The sequence below is a fragment of the Cyprinus carpio genome, chromosome B3 (genome assembly GCF_018340385.1).
Source record: "Cyprinus carpio isolate SPL01 chromosome B3, ASM1834038v1, whole genome shotgun sequence".
In the NCBI taxonomy this organism is placed as follows: Eukaryota; Metazoa; Chordata; class Actinopteri; order Cypriniformes; family Cyprinidae; genus Cyprinus; species Cyprinus carpio.
In genome coordinates, this window is record NC_056599.1 from 9336282 (window position 1) to 9358087 (window position 21806).

Genomic DNA, 21806 nt, shown 5'->3' on the forward strand with positions numbered 1-21806 from the left:
ATCATCTTTGGTTATTTCAGCTCAACAGTTTGAAATCTTGCTGAGCAGTTAGTTAAACTGTTGACATGTTTACAGCAGCTGCCTGAATAATAACACATAGGCCTGGCAGCATTTGAATGCAATGTCTCTAGGGATTTATTAGTATTCATAAATTAAAGGTATTATTCTCTTACTTACGATAAAAGCAAGCAAAGAAGTCATTACATGCAAATTCCAGACAGCTGCTCTGATTAATTTTCACAAGTCGCATTTAGATTCGTTGTTGTAGGTTCGTCTGTAACACGTATACGGTGCTGCTTATAGAGGATTTGTGCAGCGCAAGCAGTCTGAGCCGGGTTAAAATAATTACCCTCAGCCCTGTCAGTGTCATATTGCTGGAAGCCGCAACATTTCAGATAACACGCTTTATTATAAAGTAACATTTACACAGAGTGACACGCTGCATTATTCATGATTTTTCATTTTTTTTCTCTGGCTCACCTCCTGGATCTCCGGATCAGAGCCACTCTGAACTCTGATCAAGATTCACTGGAGAAACTCACTGAACACAAACATGTTTTTCTGTGAGCTTATGTTTAACAAAAAGTAATCACATTTCTGTGGGGACCAAAAAAAAAAAAAGAAAAAAAGTATGAATGCGGCCTATAAATAAAGGTGGAACTTTCTGATTTTGGGGCTGCATAAAGTCAGCAAAAGTGGGACAAATAAGTTTTTGGTGATGTGCTCTTTTTTTTTTTCTTTTTTTTTATGTTGTAATGTTGTAATAACACCTAATTTGAATATCAACATTTGATTAGTCAAATGTAAATCATATGGGCATGGTTACCACTCAAATGCTGGAAGGTCTGAGAAAGTACATGGTAAGTCCCCGTACATAGTTTAAGTCTATAAAAATAGTTAAGGTTTAAAATCTATTATAATCAGTATTTCAACCAACAATATAAATTTATTACATGTGTTCATGTGATCATTCAATTTTATACAATGATATGCATGTCTCTTTGTTCTATTTGTATTATTTTTTTAATGAAGTTTTGTTACTGTCCTATTTTACCTGAACATGTTGGACAAATTGGGACAGTAGCATTTACCTAAACTGGGACATCCTATAAATTAAAAGATAATACATGGCTTAATGTGACAAATTGTTGTGTTTTACAATTTTTTTTTTTTTTTTTTTTTACAAATTGTTGGCAGAAGATTAAGAACATAAATGTGTGAATACTTTGTTTTTGTGCGTAAAAAGTGCCTGTAAACAAACAAATGCCTGCTCTCACCCACATGTGTATAAGCCCACAGTTGGTCTTTGTCTGTTCTCGTTTATGTGAAGATGGTTTCTGCGCCATCTCCTGGATTTATCTAATTAAAATACTTTTCTTTGATCTCTTTCATCCTCGTGCAAATTGTATGACCAACATGTTACATGCATATGAGTCCCTCAGTTATCCTCAGTGTGAAAAGATGTTCAAATTCAAAATATGCAAAAGATGCTGGAAAACCAAAGAATTTGTGGGACCTGAAGGATTTTTCTGAAGAACAGCAGGAAGTTTTAACTGTTCAGGACAAACAATGGACTCATGAAAAACTATCAAATAAATAAATAAATAAATAAATGCTGTGGATGATTCAGGTAACAACACAGCATTAAGAGTCAAGTGCCAAATTTTGAACGGGTCATTTTTATAAATTCAACTATTATTTTCTCTTGTGGACTATATGTACACGACTTTCTGTGAAATATCTTATTCAGGTCAGCACTTAATAAAAATATGCATTTTGTACAATCCCGCTTGTTTTGGTAAAATAATTAAGATTTATATATAGCTATATATGTAAAATTTTGACCACAACATATATGATTGAGCATTTGACATCTACTGTGTTCAAACTAACCTCATACTTTTTTCCCATCTAAATGCAAATGTTTTCGATAACAGCAGGCATCATATCTGTGGCCCATTTACAGTGCTGTCGTGAAGAATTAGAGCTTGCAGGCATTGTTTTCGTGTCCGGAAAGATGTATCACCCCACAATCACTGAGTGTAAAGGGACGGAGGCGTTTGTGTTGTGATGGAACAGGACCAACCATTCTGCTGCTTTCACATTCATCTTAGACTCGGGCTCTTAAAGGGGTCACACCATAGAAAAAAAAAAAATAATAATAATAAATGAGTTCAGTGAACATACTATAAGTTTTAGTCTTACTGTAAGAACATGTACTGAAACCAATACTGATTAGTTTAAGACTGCACAGAAAGTTTATGCATTTATATCCACTTATCCATGCAAAAATGTTTGTATATATATATCATCACTGTTGTTGCAGATCAATATTCTAGCATATAAATGTACAGTAATATATAAAGCATTATTGAATAATTATTTTTTAATAATTATTATAATAATTATTAATTATTTAAATTTTTATATGACATTAAAAAAACATTTATGTCAGTTTTTATATAGTATCAATAAATGTGGTATGTTGTACCTAATAGCATGTTTAGGATGGTTATTTTGTGTCTGTTTTTCTTCATTTTTTTTTCTTTTTTGGTAGTAGCAAAAATCTGATATTCTGTACCAAATATAATTTTTAACATGGCATTTTCTGATTTTTTTTATTACACCATTTGTATATTAAACTTCTGTTGCCGCAATCAAACATTATAGAAAAAAAACACAATGATATGGAACCTCATTAAAAATCACAACTATCCATCTTATGAACTTAATTAAAAACTATAATAATTGCAGCAGCAAACATCTGGTCCTCATCAGCCGACAGATGCATCCCTAAGTAAAGTTGATGATGTTTCCGATATTATGAATAATTTTCACTACAAGACCCGCCTTCCCTCTGAACACAGACCTGAGAAAACACAAACAAAACCGCCTTAGAAGCAAGATCAAACTATCGCATCAAAGGGAAATCAGTGTTCACCATCTGTTACTGAACAAAGACTTTGTAATCACTTTTTACAAAGCACCTTCAGCGAAACGGCGAAACTCCGGAGGTGTTTCAAAGTGGGTTTTGATGTCCGTATCTTAGCTATGCTAATGTTTAAGCTAACGACTTTGTGAATGGCATATCTCCTAAAGCAGTTTTTTTCAAAAAATTGATTGTAATAATTTTATGGAGTTAATTTGATTGTAGCGCTTCAGGCCATTGAGAACACAAGTACTGATCTCGTATTCATGAGAGGAGCGAGACTACAAAGCATCCAATCAGAGACACACAAAACATCTGTAATACATGATACAACAACCAGCCTCCATCAGAAACCAGAGTCATTAACAATGCACAGACGAATAATCTGTGAATGTGTTTGCTGAAAACCATTTTAGTGACTGATCGTATCATGCAAGATCTGAAATTATATTTAATTAGGATGGAAAGATACTTTCTCCTTTTTTTTTTGGTCTTCCCAACATTAAAAGTGATAATAGTGGCCATCTGGCCATCATGTTGATCATTTAACAGCTCAGACTGTGTCCTTTATGATACTGATGTCACCAGAGCTGACGTCCAATAGCTTTGTTCAAACACAAGGCAAAAATAACATTAGTCATATCAGATTTGGTATTGTATTTATTTATTTATTTTTGTTTTCATCAACCAATCACACTCACACATGTCTCTTTTCATAAAACAACATTTACACAACAGTGTAAAAAATAAATAAATAACAACCAAGTATCTTAAAAAAAAATTTGTACACACAACAACCACAACTACACCACCAGTCTAAATCTCAGTTTGACAGTTTAACTGCTTGGCCCAAGCCTCCGTTACTAATTTGAAATATTACTTTAGAATGAGTAATGTTAAGTTGCTTCATCGAAAGCTTATTACTGTATTAAAAGCTCACTATTTTGTGGAGCAGAGTCAGTGCTGATCCTAGGCATCTGGGGGCCTTATGCAAAAACTGTCGGCGGGGGGTGGGGTGGAGTGGGGTATGAGTGATTATGAATGAAAGAATGTAACGCATTTGTCCGTGTTTCACTCTGTCTTGTATTGCACTCATGGACAGCGCTTGAGAAACAGTGTCTCCTCCGTGGCTCAGTATGCTTTCAACTTGTTTTTGAGGAAAGCGATATCTTTGTCATACTACCCTTTCATCTTTTAAGACTAATTTCTGATGGCAGTGCTGCTCAGTGCATTTGTTGGCTATGTCTTACAAAGGCTGTGTTCCAGTCCATTTTTTATGCCCTTCACTCACAAACTTCCCTCACAAACTTCCACCCATATATACTACACAGATATAATTCAATGAGTACACACCACTAGTGTCCACTACTGGCAGAACCCTTGCATTGGGCTGAACTGGAATGTCCCAAGAATTGTGAAAAATATATAGGCTGTTTCTCAGGTTGCATTTGTAGGCTACTGAATAGGCTGACTAGCTTGTAGTATCTTTGGAATAAAGAACTTTTTGTAAAGTACAATATTTGTCTTTCAAATGTAGGGGAATTAAAGTTTTGTAGAAAAAAAAAAAATATTTAAGTAAAGTACAAATACTCAAGAAGTGTACTTAAGTACAATACTCAAGTAAATGTACTTAGTCACTGTCCGCCTGTGCTCTTATTTAACAAGGATGCATTAAATTGTTTGTGACAGTAAGACATTGACATCAATGTTTCTTGAGCGGGAAATCAGCATACGTATTAGAATGATTTCTGGAGGATCATGTGGCACTGAAGACTGGAGTAATGATGCTGAAAATTCAGCTGTGATAAATTACATTTGAAACTATATTCAAATAGAAAACAGTTATTTTAAATAGTAATAATGGTTCACAATTTTACTGTTTTTACTGCATTTTTGATCAAATAAATGTGGCCTTGGTGAGCAGAAGACAAATCTTAATTATTACAAATATAGGTGGAGTTTTACAGAGACTGTCTATTTTCTCGTCATTAATTGGCAAGGAAAAGACTAAATAATGCAAATGTTTTAAGGACAAAAATTCATTTGTATTAAAACAACACTTCAGGTTGACAGGGAATAATGAAGGTCTGTAAATACTCAATACTCAGTAGTTGTGTTTATTCAGTCAGACTGTGGTGGGATGTCATGATGACATGACCAGAGGCAAAATTTCCAGTTTTCCATTCTCTCTTTTCACTCTGACAGCTAGTCTGTCATGAGTCTGACAGGTGAGTCAATATTACAGCAACTAGTGTTGATATCCGGATATTGACCACAATGAATATAGTCTGATTTCATCATGTAATGACAGTGTGGGCAGTCAAAACTACAGATCGAAATCACAAAAAAACAATCAGTGCCTGTTGGTAGACAAATCTGCCCACAAACAGCTGGACGGCACAATTTACTGTTTCCAATAGTAGCCTAAAGGAGCGACAGCCACAGTCCTTCAAGTTAACAGCCAATCAAAGGAGGATTTTTCCAGCTGCTGGGAATCTTTGAAAAACGTCTCATACGAATCCTGCTGTTGAAGATTAAAAGTGAAGAAGCATCTCATATCTCTTATAGAGTATCAGAGTATCTCTTATACTAGTAGCGAAGTTACGCTGAAACATAGCAGGGTCATAAATAAATCACAAACACAGAAAAAACCAACTACAAGGACAGAAAAAAAAAGATAAATACATATAGTGAAGTCACTGACAGCTTTTGTAAAAGTGCATGGAAAATAAGTAGATGCTGCCTGGAATAAAAGAAAAACAAGAAACTGATTAATGATGTAATTCTTGGATATAAAATGCACTCCTTTTCAAAGCTTAAACATTGTGTTATATGAGATTAGCACAATTAATTCACTTACCACCTCTTTCTCTACGATACAACAACAATCCTCCCATCACCACCATCATAGGAACTGCAATAATGATTATTTATACACTTAACAGCTTAAAAGTGCACATTTTAAGGGAAAAAAATAATGAAATTGCTTTTAAAACAAATGAAAGATACATTTAAAAAGTTAAGAAATAGTTTTCTGTTGTTTAAATATTTTAAATAAATAATTCAATGAATAATTAAAATTGTACAAATAAAAATTATTTATCATGCACATGTTTTTTTTATACATTTATTGTGTTTTTATTTATTTATTTATTTATTTTATTTTGTGGTAATCAATATTATTTTAGGTTACTCTTTATTTTGATGGGTCCACAACAAACAACATAGTTAGTACACAAGTAGTTGCAAATTAATGAGAATTAATTGACATGTAGTTGCAAAGTTAGTACAGTTAGTAGAATGTCTAATGTCTTACAGTTAGTAGAATGTCCAAAGTGGACAATCAAAATAAAGTGTAACCTTATTCTACAAATGAAGCCGACGGAGCTTTTAAGCTTTATAACAACCAAACAAAATAATCCAATTATTAAGGTTTTTAAATAAATAGTTGAAATTATTTTCTGTGGTTTAAAATAAATAAATAAATAAATTAATAAATTCTGTTACTTCTGTTATTATGCTACAAATGCTGTTGATAGAGCTAAGCTTTTTGGACACAAGTTCTATTGATAAAGTTTAACTTGCATTGAACCACAAACTTTCATTTTATACAAATGCAAATTTATAATCAACAATCAGCAATAATTTTTAATATTCCAAATTCAAACCAAAATCCAACAAACAAAAAAAAAAAAAAAAAAAGAAAAAACAAAAAAAAGTTATGAAAGCTTAAGATGGGGGTTCCGTGGGCGACCTTCAGCAAATCATACATTTCATTAAAACCTTATTTCTTAAGAACCAACACACTGAAAGCAGCACAAATTCCCTGTAGTGTCCCTGTTGTGCCACACTATTACAGACCATCATCGCTGTGGCAAAGCACCATGGAAAATCCTTGATGGACTGATAGTGAATATTATAGAGAGAATGCTGTTAATTAACACCTTTTCAAGAGTAAACTCCATTTGATTTGGTATAATTGCTTATGAAATGCATATCTTCCATTATCGTTAATTACCCGCCACTCATTTTCTTACCATAATTGCTTTCGATGGCTTTTGTCTGTTTGTTCAATGTGTCAGAGATGTTGTGTCGGACAATCATAAAATCAAATAGAAATATGATTCCTATTCAAAACTAGCACACAATGCGTATGAATGGCTGAATCAACCAAATTTATTCACCATTAGTCTACAAGTACAGATTAGAAAACACACACACACACACACACACACACACACACACACACACACACACACACATTACTGTACACATTTGTGTCGTCAGATATACTTTGGGTGTGTTGATTATGCTAGAAAATGTCCGAACGGAACCAATGAAAATGCAAAAAGCAACCCAAAATCCACAAAGCCAACTCACTGTTTAACTGCAGCTAACCGAGCATATTTACAAATCACCTACGCAGAATGAAACACTGTCACAGGTGCACTAAAAACTCAGTGAAACCCAGAAACAAAACAGAGATAACCCAGCTAACAAAGATATGTTCTAGGAATGTTTTGCTAACATTGCTATTAAGTTATAAAAATGTTATTTCTGAACCATCTCTAAATGTCCAGTTTATTTATTTTAAATCGTTGTTTCTTGGTTATGCAAACGTTTCAGGAACATTCCATTTTATAATTTTTCAAACATTATGGGAATGTTACTTTTGAAGAAGTAATAACATTTAAAAGACGTTAGATGAACATCCAACTAAAACATCACATTTGATTATTTTGCAGACATTATGGGAATGTTACTTCTGAATGCTCTCTGACATTCTAAAGTAGCATTTAAAAAACGTTCAGATGGGTTTAGGGGAAAAAAATAATGTTTTTATAATGACGTTTTGAGAACATTATTAAACACCAGAGAACGTTGAACAAATGTTCTACTAACATTACTTAAAGAGCAACTACCGAGCTTAAAACATTAAGGGAACATTCCATTGTATAACTTCGCAAACATTATGAGAATGTTTCTAGAATGTTTAAAAAAAATTAAATAAATTGATCATCCAGCCAAAATGTTTCAGGAACAAATGTTCTATAAACAATGTATAAATAATGTTGTTGTGCTGAAGCTTTAAAAACATTTTGAAAACACCAGATAACTTTAAACGAACGTTCTATTAACGTTTCTGATAGAACGTTTGTTCATAACTTTTCCAGAATGTTCGCTAAAGTTCTAAAAACGATCCCTGTTAGCTGGGAATGTGACAAAAGAAAGTAAAACAACATCAGTCATTTATTGTGCTTTTAAACCCTTTCCCCACTTCGTTATCGAAACGGGATGTGTTTTGAGAAGAGGCACTCGCTAAAGTGCTTACGCCAGTTTATATTCAACCGCTATCGCTATTGTATAGGACTCGAGTTAGAAATCATAAATCTATATAGGTTCTGATTTACTGTATGTATAAAGTCAGTGCAGGTTTCGCAGCAGTTCTGGAAAAATAGTTTCAGGTTTTTAGTCTGGCGTCCGCGCGTGAAGCCCTTGCATTTACTCTACGTGCGAAAAGAAAGTTTAGGTCCTTCCCAAGCCGACCCGGAACTGATGGAGTGGAAAGCTTGTGCTGGAAGCGGGAACGGGTCAAGGTGGGACGCTTAAAAAAGAAACCTGTCGAAGTGGGCTGCTGCCGCCGCGGATTCCTCCAGCTGGATTGTTTGTTGACATCATTCGCTCTCCCGCCTCTCGCCCACTCAGACAGTTACTTCAGTCTTACTGGCGGTTCTGTACTGATGATGGTGATGTCCGGGGATATACTGCAGGTGGTCCACCGTATGCATGCGGCGGTTGGCGAATGCCTGCCTTTTGTTGCCCACCTGTGCACTTTCAACAGTCAGTGTGTTGTAGGACTCGTTGCTGCTGCTGGGGTGTGAATGCATCTTCATCATTTTGTAGTGCCTGTCCATGACTGGTGTGGTCGGCACGAACATGTCCGTGTGCGACAACGCCCGTGACATGGCCTTCTCGCGGAAATTGGAGCGCCGCAGGGAGAGCATCTTATCTGGCGAGAGCAGCGGGTCCTGGGAGTGCAGTCGGTCGGCCGACAGCAGCTGCTCCTCGGAGAGGATGCGCCCGTGGTACGGGGACAGACCGCCAGCACCGCCGCTGTACGACGACAGGTCATAGTCCCGATGTGGTTTGGAGTGAGCGGGCGAGAGCACGTGGTCCTGGGACATGGCGCGCTGCACGCGTTTGGGCTTCTGGCGCTGCGCTGGTGGATCCACGTTCAACTTGATCATGTGCGTCTGCAGGTTGCCGCGATGCGTCTGGTCGGGCAAATGGTGCTTGCGTATGTAGTACTCGTCGTCCTTGTCGCCTGAGGAAGAGAGCAGAGCAGTGCTGTTAACGGTAAACGAAAACAATTGAAAAAACATTTACGCATCTTATTTTTTACTTGTCTCTTTTTAGTTTAGCTAAATCTGTAGTCTGTTTAAACTAATACTAAATTAAAAAAGAATAAACAAATTTACCAATGTATTCAAAATAATAAAACACAACAAAAACAAACAAAAAATATATACTGAAAAACATTCACATTACTTGAAATAAACTGAAACTTGACTAAAATTAAAATTTATTTTGTTGCCAAGGGCAAACTATTTAAACGCAAACTATTGAAAAAAAACATCTATGTTATTTGAATTGGTTAACTAAGTAGTTATGTTATTACTTAATTGAAGTCAAATTAAAACTACTCAAAGCAAAACTTAAATTTAAAAAAAGAAGTAAAACATTACTTAGTAAAACTAAGTAATTATTAAAGTTAGTTAATAAATTAGTTGCCAAGGCAGCATTTAAACTAAAACGGAAAATAAGTAAAAAAAATGTTAAAAATGCTACAAATATAAACAGATACTGTTTAAATTACTTCAACTAAAAAAACAAAAACACAAGAATTAATTAGAGATATTAGAGACACAACCAACTCATACTTTATTAAGGATACTAAAATAACTGGATCAGTCACAAAAGCAGAAAACAAACACAGAAAAAAAGCTGTCCTAAATTCGAATTTTGTTACTTGGAGAAAAAAAGTACAACTGATGTGAAAGCTACAAGTCCTGCAGAAACGATTTTGCTGATGTTAAATACAGCACTAAATTGTGTTTTGATGTCTGTTTCCTTACTTTCTCAGCTTTTATCGCTCTGTTTATCTTTTCCTTGTTTTTCTCAACAATGGCACAGGAAACACAAAGTCAGAGTTTATGCGGCTATGATGAGTCTCTCTGGTGTGTGTGTGTGTCTGTGTGTTTATGTGGGACGTGTTGAGTTTGTTGAGAAACAGATGAACTCAAGAACAGGGCATTTCTCCTGAGATGCTGCAATGTTTTATTTATTTATTTATTTTTCCTTTACTTACTCATGAAGCAGTAGGTGTTTGGGATGACCGCTGGACTGCATGTTATGTGCTTTATACTTCAATTTAGTAAACACACACACACACACACACACACACACACACACACACACACACACACACACACACACACACACACACACCATTATGCAATTTACTAACCTGTAGGGCTGCACAGAAAATTTTATTCAGGTTTTTTTCAGATACAAAATTTATTTAAAGTGTGATTAAAGCTGTGGTTGTTTAATGACTACACAGTGTGGCCAAATATGTAATATTAAACTAAATATGAAAAAAAACGAAATGTGTAAATTACTATTGTAATATTTTGCTGTAAAACAGAAAAATAGGTTATTGAGGAATAATAATAAAAAGAAAAAGAAAATAATAATTTGATTTTATAATGTATTTCTACTATATAAAACATTAAACAAAATAAAAAAGAATATTGCTGTTGATATTTCACTGTAAAATTAAAATAAGTTTTTAGGAATAATAATGATTATTATTATTTATTTTACAGTGACAACTGAACAACTTTTAATATCTTATCAATAATTATTATTAATTATTATTGGTATTATATTTTACTATTATCTATCTATAATTATAACAGTCAATGAGTAACCTATCTATATTGATATCTGAGTGCTTATTAATATCCGTGCTTATTTTTCACAACTGAATTTTGTGTTAAAATGTTTTAATTTATGGAAGTCCAAGCTAATTTTGACTCAAGGTTTATTCATCACACTAAAAATTACGTATATTAACTTCTACCAAACAACCCTAAAACAAAACTTGTGTAAAAACTAAGTAAATCAATAAAATAATACATTTTACAACTTTTATTTTTATCTCTAGCTGGTCATGTAGTGTAATTACTTTTCTAAAAGCATAGCTGTAACTACTTGAACTGTTGACAGGCTCCAGTTTTTAAGTAGCTTCCCCAAAATTGACAAGATGATTTTTTTTTTCTTTTTCTGAGCAGCAGTGGACAGAGGCTGCAGCTGCAGATGAATGTGTTTGTGAGCGTTCAGTATGAGACCAGCTATCGATTCGCTGCTCGACTGTTTATCTTGGAGTTAATGAAGACAGGATCCGATAGCTGGCCAGCTGCTGTAGTTCAGAATTACCATCACTGACAGCGCAGGCGGCCCAACACGCTCAAAGGCCGAATGTGCTGATGTGAGGGCATGACATTAGACATGAAAAGGTCAGGCGGACGGTCACGCCGGACCCCAGAGCTCAATTATCTGCTCAGATACGACGGCTTTAGATCAGCATGCAGTAATGCAATTTAATGCCACAGACGCACAATATAAGCTACTGGCCTTCTAGGATGAAGAGCGCTGGACGTCCCATCACACGAGGAGCGGGAGTGCTAATCTCTCAGGTCAGCTGCATTATGAGCCAAAGAGAGCAACCTTTTTATTTCCGGGTCTCTTATTTATTATGCTAAATATCTCTTTTTTAATTAAATTTTATTTTTTTTTTCATTACCAGACAACCTATAAAAGCATGTTGTTTCCTCAAAATAATAAATGTTGTTTGATATTTTTATTTTATTTTTATTTTTTTTGTTAAAGCTGACTTTGCATATTAAGCCTTATATATGGACAAAAAGTAGTCAGATAAATCTACAATTGTAACGTTGAAATGGAAGAGTCCACTGAAAATCATGGAACCTTGGAACTTATTTTCTCAGAATTTCAGAGTTTTTGTCTTGCATTTCTGACTTTTTTTTTCTTTGCTGAATTCTGATTAATTCTGATTTTACATTTTGTAGTTATGTTTTCCACAAAATTAGTAAAATAAAAAAAGGCACAATTCTGAGTTTATGACTCACATTTATATCATTTTTTTTTCCTCAGGGTTGTTATACAAAAGTCTGAATTGTGAAAGAAAAAGTCTCAATTACTATTTTTATTTTATTTTTTAGTTTTATCCCGTAATTTGGTGCAGAAACTGATATTTATATGGTCAAAAAGCAAGATGAAATCCTGATAGCTCGTACATCAATAATCTTTATAACAGAAATTTAAAATTATATAAATATCAGTAACTACTCTGTATCAGCCAATAAACGATATTTAAATGCTTAGTTTGATGATCAGTACTCTGTAGTTTAATGCTGTGACGATTGAGAGATAATAAATGTTCTTCAAAAGATGAGATGTGAGATGTTTTGCAGGCTTGTGATGATCATTCCTCCGTCAAGGAACAGTGAAAGTAAAGCTTCTGGAAACAAGCGCTCCTCAAAAGCCTGATCATCAGATTTGATGCATTTGAACATGATTTTTCTTAAAAATGATGTCTGGATAATCAAGTAAACTTAAGATGATTCAGTCCAGCAAGTATTACTATTGAAATATTACTAATAAAGACTTCACAGCAAAAAGACACGTGAAGCACCGCCTAAAGGTGGACGTTTTTACAGTTATACTAAAAGACCTTTGACTTGCTAAAACCATCAATCAGACGACAGAAGGCATGTAGTAGATTGTGTATGACAGGTTTTTCAAAGTTTTGATCATGTTGATAATTTAGAAATGTGTGTATCAAATATGAAACAGTAGTATTTTAAGGGTTAATCCTGTAAAATAGCATGTTATCTCTTCTCTCTCTGCTCTGCGACTCTTCTCCCTATTAAAACCCTGAGTAATTGTTCTCCATTACGGTTCATTACTCTCAGGTCTGCCTCTGGTCGACTCACAGCAGGTGAAGCCTTAAATTACAGTACTCAAACAGCACTACAAACAGGCCTTGTGATTTAAGACACCAGAAGCACCATTATTTTACATCCCACAGTAAAGAAAATCCACATCAATGCTCCAACATGTCTGTAGCACGTCTGTGACTATTCATGTCTGTCTACAGAAGCGACTAATGGGTCTTTTGTGATTTTTATTCTCTGTAATCCATGGTAAGTTTGTTTTTGAGATCAGTGTCCATTTGAAGCTTCATTATTGATTCCTCTTGGTTTTCAATCTTGTCATTTTCTTCATTCGGCTCAGGACTATGTTAACGCAGCATGGCAATACTTTCATGTTTAATTTATCCTGCCCTATTGTATTTAATGAAAGCCGGTCGGCTGGTAATTTTTCCGTTTAGCAGGTGCTTTTATCCGCAGTGCATGTATTATAGTTACAGTCCCTGTGGAGATGAGCGTCCTGTGCAAGGACACTGAAGTGACAGCAGATCACACACACTTTCTCATTTAAGACGCAACCTACCAGGGGTTTAAACCTGCAAGTTTGGGGTCAGTTTGAAGAGTTCATTTGCAAAAACAGACTCATGTTTTTTTCATTGTGCATTCCAATTAATCTCAATTAAACACTGCAGTTGGCTTATTTTGATTAAGAAAAATAAAACACAATAAAAACATGACAACATAATAAAAAACATGATTTTTGAAAATGCAAATAAACTCTTTTTGCAAATAAAATTATTCGTATGTTTTTTTTAAATATATTTTTCATGTCTCTTCAGCTCACCAAGGCTGCATTTATTTAATAAAAATACAGTAAAAACCGTAATATTGTAAAATATTACTAAAATTTAAAAGAACTGTTTTATGTGAATATATTGGAGAATGTAATTTATTTTTATGATCAAAGCTGATTTTTCAGCATCATTACTTCAGTCTAGTGTCACATGATCCTTTAGAAATCATTTTAATATGCTGATTTGATGCTCAAGAAACATTTCTGATTATTACCAATGTTGAAATCAATATATTTGATGAATAGAAAGTTTAAAAGTACAGTATTTATGTGAAACAGAACATTTTTGCATGATTATAAATGTCTTTACTGTCACTTTAGTTCAAGTTTACTGTATTTTTGATCAAATAATTGCAGCCTTGGTGAGCAGAAGAGACATCTTTCACTATTGCAAATCCATCTAATGCAATTCTTGTATAATTTATCATGTGAATTCTGCACATGAATGTATGAAAATGAATCTCTCTGTCTCTTATATAGGATGTATAATAATGAAGGGAGGAGTATGTACTTAAGTCTGCTTTCATGGCCATCTCGTAGGATGGTGGGAGGTGTGTTAGGTTCTGGAAGGACCGGGAGAACGATAGGTCGTACGGCTCTGTCTGGGATGTCAGGATGTTGTTCATTCTCGGTTTCTCTGCAGGGCAGAAAGGAAAAAAAAAGAGGCAGAGAGGGAGAGAGAAAGAGAAAGATGAAACACATCCCATATAAGAGAAAGAAGTTCCAGCTCAGTGTATACAGGCCTCCATGGCATCTGTCTGATAGTGTGGGTGCTGGAATCATTTTTGAAGAACTTGTTTAATGAGGGTGAGTGTTGGTCCAGGCAGCTGCTCAGCCAATAAAACACTTGTTGGGAATGTCGTTCCCTCATTTTAACTTTGTGCTCATGGGACTATGAACTGCCAGGCCTGGGATTTGCAGGCTATTTTCAAAGGCTTGTGTTTCTAGACTTGTATATATGACATTTCATAGGCGCACATATACCAGACCACATATACACTGCAAAAAAATATTTTCATACTCAGTGTTTTTGTTTTGTTTCCTAGTAAAAATTCTAAACTTTCCTATAGGAATACTTCACCCCCAAAAATGTATTTGCTGAAAATGTCCTGTGCTCACCTTCAGGTCATCCAAGATCTAGATGAGTTTGTTTCTCCATTTTGGAGAAATGTAGCATTACATCACTTGTTCATCAATGGATCATCTGCAGTGAATGGGTGCCATCAGAATGAGAGTTCAAACAGTTGATAAAAACATCACAATAATCCACAAGAAATCCACACCACTCCAGTCCATTAGTTAATGACTAATCGTGAAGCGAAAAACTGTGTTCGTAAGAAACAATCCAATGCTTCCATCTAAACTAATCTACTACAAATTCCATAATAATGCTTCCTCCAATGAAAAAGTTCATTTTCTGCTGCTGTTTCACATCAAAATCCACTAATATATTTGTTTAGAGCTGTTTTGGACTGTTTTCACTTGCAAACAGTGATCTGTGCAGATTTCTCTACTGATTCAGACAGAACGACCTTTTCATTGGAGGAAGTGTTATGAAATATGGACTCATATTTTGGCCAGAAATTATGGTTTCAAGATAAAATGTCTTGATGTATTTGTTTCATACGAATACACAGTTTTTCTCTTCAAAATACATTAACTGATGGACTGGAGTGGTGTGGATTTCTTATGGATTGTTGTGATGTTTTTATCAGCAGTTTGGACTCTCATTCTGACGGCACCCATTCACTGCAGAGGATCCATTGCTGAGAAAGTGATATAATGATACATTTCTCCAAATCTGACAAAGAACAAACTTATTTACATCTTGGATGGCCTGAAGGTGAGCACATTTTCAGCAAATGTTCATTTTCGGGCAAAGCAAAATTTATGAAGTATCAGACTATCAAAATTAAATGACTTCATGTTTAAATCAAGAACAAACATCTGCCAGTGGGGCAGGACTGTGTTAACTTTTTTTTTGCTCATAGCACTGGTGCTACAGAGGTTGAAAGTGTTGTAGCAAAGGCCAAACAGTTGTAGCACAAGTATAAAATGTGTGTTATCATGTCTGAAAACAAACACAATGTAAGACTTAAACAGGCAACGATGTTGCATACAGAGCACAGAAAAAGAATGGCAGACATTTAGGCCAAAGTGGGCAAAGATAAAAATCCTTGTCATTATTTTATATTTTGTTATTAGAAAGTCAGAATGTTTAGGTACCCACATTCTTAAAAATATCTTCTTTTGTGTTCAGCACAAGAAAGAGTTGAATACAGGTTTGGGACAACATGTGAGTGAGCAAATAATGACAGAAATTAATTTTTTGGGTGAACTATTCCTTTAATGACAAGTGGCAGCATGTTTAGTTCTGTCGCTTTAAGAGCTGCACACATCTGTTTCTCTCTCAACTGTTTACTTTCATTTTAGACATGACCAACTGTGTTTATATGTAAACCTTGTGTGTTGTTGACATTATTAAATGCAAAGTCAATCAGACACGAAAGACAACGAGTAATCAGGCACTGTTTTAGTGTGCAGTGTGAACAGAACGTGAATGAAATTCTTAACTGGCTTTAAAGCAGATCCATATAATGTACTTTTGTGATTGTTCCATGTGTGTAACTTTACACTGATGTGAATGTATGTGGCGTTGCACAGTATATTGAGATGGAGGCGCCAGAACTGCAGCTGTAGCACGATACTATGACATTTATTCAAAAGCAGATTGTGGAGACATTTTAATTGTCCACAATCAAAAATTGTCAAATCGCACACCCAACTACCAAGTATAATCAATCTCACACAAACAAACAAGCACAATGTAATAACACTATTAAGCGGCTCCATTATGAACATGCAAAATTGTATTCCACGCGTGCTACAGTGTTAAATTTATTCATCGTACAGACCAGTTTTTTCGTACCACATGCAACATATATGTCACACTGTACAGACCTGCAATGGGGTATGAAAAATAAACTGGTTTTCCCTTTGAATTAATTTTTAGAGTTTTTACTTTCCTTTTAATTTTGATACATTTTTCAAAAAAACTAGATTAGTAATTAAGTAATTTTGCATCTTAAGTAAACATATCTTGATTTAAGGGATATTTGTAATGGACAACAAGATAAAAATACTGAGTAAGAAAATATTTTTTTGCAGTATAGAGACCAACACAGAGAGTGTAAATATATAGAGATAAGCACAGAGAGACTGCACACAAACATAAACCAACACAGAGAGAGATCGCACACATACAGAGTCCACCCTACATTCACAGACATCAAAGAAATGAGAAATCATACACATGTACAACATGTGTACAGCTTACCGTAGTGGTCTATTCGGTGTCCTAACAAACCCAAGTGAGAAACACAAAATCAGTAACTTTCTTTTGCATGCTTTTAATTCACGGTGTTACATATTGCAGGATCATTCTGTGTCAACCAAATTCAGAAACATCCCTAGCTACTTTTTTTTTTTTCCTGAAGAATGACAAACATAAATAGTAGTGAAAGCCAAAATATTAAACATCATAGATTAATTTTCACTGTGTAATCCACAATTTTGTAGGCAGTAGTCAAAATGACAATTTTGTCAAATACGATAAGTATCAGCTAAATTAAAAGTGACCCACATTTGATTTGAAATTTAACAGTTTGCTCATGGAGATACACTGAGATCCCCATATTTATGGGATTAAACCTTAGAGGACCTTAAAAATGAAGATACTAAAAGAAAAGTTTGTTAATAACCAAAATCTAAAAGCTTATTAAAGGGATACTCCACCCCAAAATGAAAATTTTGTCATTAATCCCTTACCCCATGTCGTTCCAAACCTGTAAAAACTTCGTTCGTCTTCGGAACACAACTGAAGATTTTTTGGATGAAAACCGGGAGGCTTGTGACTGTCCCATTGACAGTAAAATACACCATCAAGGTCCAGAAAAGTATGAAAAGCATCGTCAGAATAGTCCATCTGCCATCAGTGGTTCAACTGTAACGTTACGAAGCAATGAGAGTACTTTTTGTAATCGAAAAAAAAAAAAAAAAAACTAAAATAACGACTTTATTCAACAAGTCTACTTTTCTGGACCTTGACAGTGTATTTTACTTGGCAGTCTATGGGACACTCACAAGCCTCCCGATTTTAATCCAAAATATCTTACATTGTGTTACGAAGATGTACAAAGCTTTTACATGTTCGGGATGACATGGGGGTAAGTGATTAGTGACAAAATTTTCATTTTGGGGTGGAGTAACCCTTTAAGATATCTTTAATACTGCTTGCGGTACAGGCATGCCAACTTTGGAAAAATAATAGTTTTGGCTCCCAGACAGTTAAGATCTATGCAGATGTTTTGACAGAAGTAAATGATACATTTCTAGTTATAACTTTATTTGTTCTTATGACATTCCTCTTTAAAAAAAAATATACCAGATGTATGCAAAGTGACCACATTTGGTTTTTGACAACTGGAAAGGTGTACAATTTACTCCCGGAGCCATATTTTGATCCCCATATCTCTGGAACTGAACAATAATGGGCCTTAAAAATAAAGATGCCATAAGAAATCTTTGTTAAGAACCAAAATCTAGAAGGATATCAAGATATCTTTAATACTTCTTGAGTTACAGGTATGCAAACTTTTTGGCATGTAATGCATTTACTAAAGTCGACAGATTTCACTAGTAAACCTACAAATCTCTGTGTAAAAATAACATAATGATGCAGCAATCTTTCTAAAGTCATTTTTCCTCCATGTAATTTGGTTCCAAATCTCAGGTAAATCTTGTTGACTACCCTCTATAAAACAGTGGATTACTCAGTAAATATTCATCCATGGCATTTGATAGTTTGCCTTTCTTTTCATTTATGTACATTTTTTTTTTCTTCTTTTTTTTTTCCACTAGAAAGTTTTAGCCTGGTGGAGCTGACAAAGAATATTATTAATGGAGTGAGCTGATATTAACTGGTTTCAGTGATATCTAGCACACAAGACGTTTGATTTAATTGAGTGTATAAGCTAATAGCATCGCCGTTCCACCTCGAGAGATGTGACCGATGTGTGCTTACGCTCTGAAAAGCTTTTTCACACAAAATCAAATTTGGGAAGACGAGATATAGTCAGAATAATTACAACTGTGGCTTTTCAATAACGTCGGCAAACTGTGCAGATCCGATTAGCATACTGTTTTGTTACACAATCCTCCATTTACAGGCTAAGCTTTTAATTTCCTGTCAAGAGGCCGGTTTTTTTTTTGGTCAAAACCCTGCTTTTTTCATCCCAATCAAATCTCTGATCTCGAGGGCTGTCGGGGAGTTAAGCATCTTGAGTAATGGAGATTATCAGCGCTCATCTGATGAGGCTAATTACGAAAATCTTTGCTGGAGATAAAATCTAGCTCCATTAATTACTCCAATCTGATATTAAACACCACGTTCTTCACCCTTCAAACCATCTGGATGTGGAAGATGCTGATAGCATCAAGATGTCGTCACAAATCAATTAAACTCTGAGCCGCTTTTGAGCATCATTTTCATACTGCAGACGAAATGAGTGATCGGGATTTACTGGAAACAAAGATATCGAACAACTCACCGATTTTGGGTGTGTGTGACCCAGTGAGATCCAGATGGCTGGTGTAGTCATGTGGATGGTTATCTGTCAAAAGAAAACCAAGGAAAAACTGCTGTGGTTTAATGTATTCCATACCAATTAATCAACGTGACAGAGAAAACGCAGCATTCCAGACACTTTTTCTGACCAGCAGATGCTTCTGGAAGACAATGCGTCTGTGTTTACAATGGAAAACATCTGTACAGTTCCCGAAAGAAATCCCCCTGAGACTTTTTAGGAACACGCACAGAAAAGTTTCAGAGAGCAAAACAAGATCAAATCAACAAGTACACTGTAATAACTGCAGCTTTATGCCTTTAACCAAATAAAGAAAAACTAATAAAAGCGCTATTGCTCCATTTCTGCTAGACATCAGCGTTTACTCTTGAAACTGAAATTAAACTATGATCTCAGGGATACAGGGTTCATGCAAGGACTGCCGGAAAACAACAGATTTGTACATTTTCTGAGAAAGAAGTGAGTGTTGCTTATACAACTCGTAAAAAGTTTTCACAATAAGTCTCTTTTGCTCAGCAAAGCAGAATTTATTTAATTAAAAATAAAGCAAAAACAGTAAAATTATGAAATATTATTACAATTTAAAACAGCTGTTGTCTGTGTGAATATATTGTAAAATGTAATTTATTGCTGTGATCAAAGCTGAATTTTGTATATTCACATCGAAAACAGTTCTTTTAAATTCTTGACAATATTATACGTAATTTAAATGTGATTAGTATTTTTGATCAAATAAATGCAAAATACTTAAAAAAAAAAAACTAACAAAATACTAAAAAATAACTAAACTGAAAGATAAGTAAAGAATTTCAATATTTTAGTTTGTTTTATTCAATTCATTAACCCCAAGTACAAGTCACAGCAATTGTCATTGACATAGCAATCAACCACAGCTGTGTTGTAAATATAAATCAATTGATATTCATATTTACTCAGTGTCTTAACGTTCAGAGGTTTGGAATCACGCTTATGAATTTCCAAAGACGTGTCTAGGGGTTTTATAAAGTGTTTTGCATCAATAGACAAATAAAATCTGCGTTAAATGCGACACGGGGACACTTCAGTATCATTTACACAATTATATCTCATTAGCAAACGACACCGCTGATAACAACAGCATGAAAACCCAGTGTTTATATGTGATTAACATCAGCGCATTTGATTGGCTATAATGCAGTCACAAATCAACACTGACACGTTTTTTTGTTAACAATGATCTTAGCGTGAAATAAGCTTGTAAATAACAACGTGCAAAGGTTTACTTCTCTCTCTGGTGACACTAAGAAGAAAAACATGTCGTGTTTGGTGCTTTCAAGCCATCACTGAGTTGTTCGCTGTCTTCTGCTGTGTGGATTTGAGGGCCAAAGTGAAACAGACAAGCACAGATGATTAGGTGCAGAAAACACAGTCCAATTACAAAAAGCAACGCTGTATGCTAAACCGCAGGACCGCTAGCTGCTGTCCCACTCAACCGGCCAGCTTTGATCAAGGGACCAATTATCCCGTCTTCACTTCTCAACGTAAATGAACTTGTTTGGTGCTTTCAGACAAGAAACAGTTTTCCTCGGCTTCACACGGACACGCACTTTGCAGCCTCGCTACATAAACCAAACCCGCTTTTCATCAGGACTGACAGTGAGGAGAGAGTTTGAAAGAAGAAATATCTCTGGCGCGGATACAAAAAAGCTTTGCACGATGCCTGAAAACAGTTTCCCCGAATGCAGAGTTTGTTAAAACCCTTGGAGCGTGTTTCATGTTTCATTGCAGGTACATGCAGAGATGGGATCAATTAGCTTCAAATGGCGATCCAAAACAACTTCAGCTCAGCGTAGACAGAACAACAACACATGCTGTCAAACCCCAGCAGTCCCTCGTAGTTTTAGGCCTTTCAGGGTTTCTGGATAACACACATCAAACACAGAACAACAGGGACTGTCCACTTGATTTCGCAAGGATATTTTTCTGCTGATTTTCTCTATAGCGATTTCAAAACATTCTTCAATAAAGAGTTGTAAATGTTGAGACACACTAACCAGCTCTATGATAAATTACAACATCACTTTCTGAAGCAAAGAGAATAAGAAAATTGTAAAACTCTGAACTGAAATCCCATGAAGAATGGCAGATAATCAAAAAAGGTACAACTCAAAACATTGACTTTCAGCCATTCTAAAGTTTTGAAACTTATTTTCATTGCAAAACACTGGCATGCATACAAGCTAATGGTCAAAGGTTTGAAACAATGACACATTTTTAATACTTTTATTCAGTAAGTATGCATTGAATTGTTCAGGTGACAGTAAAGAGATTTGTACTGTTATAAAAGATTTCTATATTTCAAATGAATGCATTTCTTTTAA

General features: G+C 34.9%; 1 protein-coding gene across 2 annotated transcripts in view; it reads right to left on the minus strand.

Annotated features, from left to right (window-relative positions):
• Window positions 1–7075: 7075 nt before the first annotated feature.
• LOC109097892 (protein shisa-6-like) overlaps window positions 7076–21806 on the minus strand; it is an 89499-nt gene continuing 74768 nt past the window's right edge. Inside the window, exons 6-9 of one of the 2 annotated variants that reach the window (XM_019111507.2) lie at window positions 19411–19473; window positions 17139–17159; window positions 14313–14438; window positions 7076–9254 (exon numbers count right to left, since the gene is read on the minus strand). In XM_019111507.2, the coding sequence (XP_018967052.1) occupies window positions 8632–9254; window positions 14313–14438; window positions 17139–17159; window positions 19411–19473 (833 nt within the window). In that variant the 3' untranslated portion in view covers window positions 7076–8631. The remainder of the gene's footprint in view (window positions 9255–14312; window positions 14439–17138; window positions 17160–19410; window positions 19474–21806) is intronic. The other variant, XM_019111509.2, reaches the window with a different exon arrangement.